We start from the raw sequence: 3276 nt of genomic DNA, 5'->3' as shown, positions 1-3276 counted from the left end.
TCTTGGATTCACTGCTAGGGTCCTCTAGTGCTGTAATAGTGAACTAGTTTTGTTTGTGTGGAAGACACTGGTTAGTTAAACACCGTCAAGGAAAAATCAAGTGCTAAACAGATGTTCCATCAGAGCAGCTATTGGCCGATAAATGTTCATGGTCTTACTGATATAATAATTTGGCAGTGGGTATGTCACCAAAAACAAATAATTACAGGCCACGGATGGAGACCAACTTTACAGGTTGCTCTTAAAAGGCTTATTAAAGTTGGTTTTGTCTTTATTCCGGGACTTGGTTATATTCAGATGCCCTTGTTTCAGTTAACTATTCATTGATTGTACATTGAGTTAGGTCATAAAATCTACGACTTCATTCAAATAGAACAAAATGTGTACCCTGGTCTAATAACATGCGTTATTTCATTCATCCGTTCAATCACACTGGGAGCTGGTTAGGGATATTTGTTCAGTATCAAAGTGCCAGCTCATCAAAATTTCATACCAGAAATGGTAATAGCTTTTAATGAAGTTGTTTTAGTTTCTTCGGAGCTTTTCTGACCATTGTTGTTGTATTGATGTGGTATGAGCTGTTCCTGATGAAGGACATTATTTCAGGTTAACAATGGAGGCCATATGAAAGCAGAGGGGGGCATGGGTTATGTAACATGCCCCCCCCCCCCGACCATAGCCATTGATGTTGGGATTTTCATCTATCGTTCTTCTTAACTATTCTCCATCTCTTGTGTCGATTCAGAAGTGATGTGGACCGCCTACCTCCTGTTCTGTATCGAGAGGATACCTCTGAATCCCGGGAACAGAAGCCTCACCGATTCTGTAAGTCGACCCGTTTTGAAAGGGCTGGGTTCTCTGACTCCAGGTTCTGTGTGTCCTGGGTGCTTAACGTAACCAGTTGTGTGGGATGTAGAATTCAAAGTTTGTGTATCCTGGGTGCTGCAGATCTACGCCACAACATCATCCCAGAACCACAAGGAATCGATAAGGCAAGCCCAGCAGCTCGACATTAACGGTATAATTTACTAGACTCGGCAATGAACAAATGAGTTAAGTTTTATGTTAATTTTTGCAGAGGATTGCCAGGGCGCTTGAGATATTTGAGAGAGCAGAGGAGGAGAAGTATGTGAGCGAAGAGATGTATCTAGAATGGGTAAGTGCGTGTCAGTCATGGAGCCTCAATTTCTGGTTGCCAGCTTGAAATCTTGGATCTTTGCTCCAGCCTCTTGGATGTCAGTATGGGGTCATCCATATTAAAAATTGGTGCACTTCTTGTCACATTGTCAGCTGTCAGGTGATTGACTTCGTCTATCTAGCACGGATGACCATATAGAGAAGTTGTGGTCTGTTACCTGATCAATTCTTCATGCTATTTGTAGTGCCATCTTTTGGAGCTAGACTCAAGCTGCGTAGGTTTTGGTCTACATTTTAACTCCACCCGAGTGGTGTTGGTGAAACATTCAATACCTCCAGGTGGGTATCAATACCTTCAACTCAACCTGTCATTCAATATGAGTTCTCTGTTTCAGATTGCTGTCCTGGTGAATACATCCCAAATCACAAGGGCAATTGAGGTGGCAAACTTAGCTAGGAGTACCAAGTACCCAGCATCGGTTCAGCTCTGGATGGTCTCGCTGCAGTTGGCCATTAGGTCTGACGCTCCTGAGAAGGAACTATTTAAGATCATGAATAAGGCACTGAATTCTGTCCACAAAAAGGTATGGTATGTGAGTGAATGGAATGTTGTGAAACGAAATCTGCGGTTACAAGCCAGCCGTGATGCTTGCTGGTTGTCCTGAATGATTACATATGGTTAGTGACGGTCCAGGGCTCTCACACATCAGTGATTGAGAACTGATCCCTGCTTTAGATGACCTGGGCCATTCAATACTCCTCACTTTTACAAGTATTTCTTGTTAGGTTTCTTTTAACGTGGGAATCAACTTGTGTCTGGTTGTGCTTCGCTTCCTCTTCAACCCCTCTGATGCTTGCATCGTTTTCTTGCAGGACGCCTTACCTATTTATCAACTGATGATCGACTGGGCCATTGCAGCCAAGTCTGAGAAAATCAATGATTTATTTAAGGTGAGTGCATGTGGTGTGTTCCACATTGGTTTCTCCTAGTCATCATTATTATGCTATTCAACTTTTTTAAATGCATGTGAACCAGGGCAACACACTCAAAGAGACAGTTCATAGAAAATGGTATCATTTGGGGAATACATTGATTGGTAGAAGGAGCGATATCATAGGGTAACTCTGTGCAGTAATGACTCTGAAGCCGACTTGCCCACCAACATTTGAATGCCCAACCTTTCTATTGACAACGGTATTCTTCTTCAGGCTGGCATGTCAAAGAGAAGCTGTGTTGGTTGTCCCATCAAGGAGGTGTACGTCGAGTGGCTGGGTTTGACCAGGAGCATCAAGAAGGTCAGGGAGGAGTATAACAGGTAAGAGAGCCCAGTCATTCAATGTTTCTATTCATCGAGAATCCATGTATTATAAAACCCAAATGATACCCCCCCCCCCATTCAATTTTCAAATTGTCAAAACAAGGCTATAGTGGCCACCATTACCAGAGTCACAGGCCTTTGAGAGAGCCCTGTTTCAGTTCGCATATAGTCTTTCTAAGAATGTCTCTCTTGTCTAACTCTCTTGCAGGTTATCAAAGGTCAAGCCTGTTTCTGTCAACTTCTTCAACAAGTTTATCATGCTTGAACGGTGTCAGGACCAGACAGATGTGGTACGACTGAGGCAGATATACGAGGATGCAATCAGCGAGTATGGAAACAATAACCCAGGTTCGTTCAAAGAAAGATATTATGTATATGATCTTCTGCCCACGCTGTTGGTGGCTTTTCCTGTAAGCTTGAAGCCTTTGTTGGGATAGCAGATGAACATGAATTATATTCAGAACTTGGATTTGCTGAAGGGTGCAGATGAAAACACAAATTATAGGTCGTTTTCTTGTAAGTTTTGTAATATTTTTCCTCTTTCTGTTTCTAGATCTGTGGTTGGATTACATCAAACTTGAACTGACGGAGGGTGATGCGATGAATTCTGGGAAGATTCATTGGAGAGCCATGAAGCAGTTGGATGGGAGATTAACAGAGGAGTTCGTATCGCGGCACACCATACTACAGACGGGACACCAGGACTGAAGCAGTTTGTGTCTGTTGTAGTTACGGACTTTCTCTCACCATATGGTGATGACACCTGCCACTCCAGACGATTGTTGGTCATGTGCAAGATTCATTTTGTGTCATTCAAACT

The 3276-nt window shown here is 42.8% G+C and overlaps 1 protein-coding gene across 1 annotated transcript in view; it reads left to right on the top strand.

Moving 5' to 3' along the window:
• The window catches only part of LOC135483671 (U3 small nucleolar RNA-associated protein 6 homolog), a 39450-nt gene extending 36174 nt beyond the window's left edge, over nucleotides 1-3276 (top strand). The window contains exons 14-20 of the mRNA XM_064764673.1: nucleotides 746-825; nucleotides 1079-1156; nucleotides 1533-1721; nucleotides 2011-2088; nucleotides 2347-2453; nucleotides 2665-2804; nucleotides 3010-3276. Of these exons, the coding sequence (XP_064620743.1) occupies nucleotides 746-825; nucleotides 1079-1156; nucleotides 1533-1721; nucleotides 2011-2088; nucleotides 2347-2453; nucleotides 2665-2804; nucleotides 3010-3164 (827 nt within the window). The 3' untranslated portion in view covers nucleotides 3165-3276. The remainder of the gene's footprint in view (nucleotides 1-745; nucleotides 826-1078; nucleotides 1157-1532; nucleotides 1722-2010; nucleotides 2089-2346; nucleotides 2454-2664; nucleotides 2805-3009) is intronic.

The sequence above is a fragment of the Lineus longissimus genome, chromosome 1 (genome assembly GCF_910592395.1).
Source record: "Lineus longissimus chromosome 1, tnLinLong1.2, whole genome shotgun sequence".
NCBI lineage: Eukaryota > Metazoa > Nemertea > Pilidiophora > Heteronemertea > Lineidae > Lineus > Lineus longissimus.
Note: the sequence above shows the minus strand (reverse complement) of the source record. Positions and strands in the feature narration are given on the sequence as shown.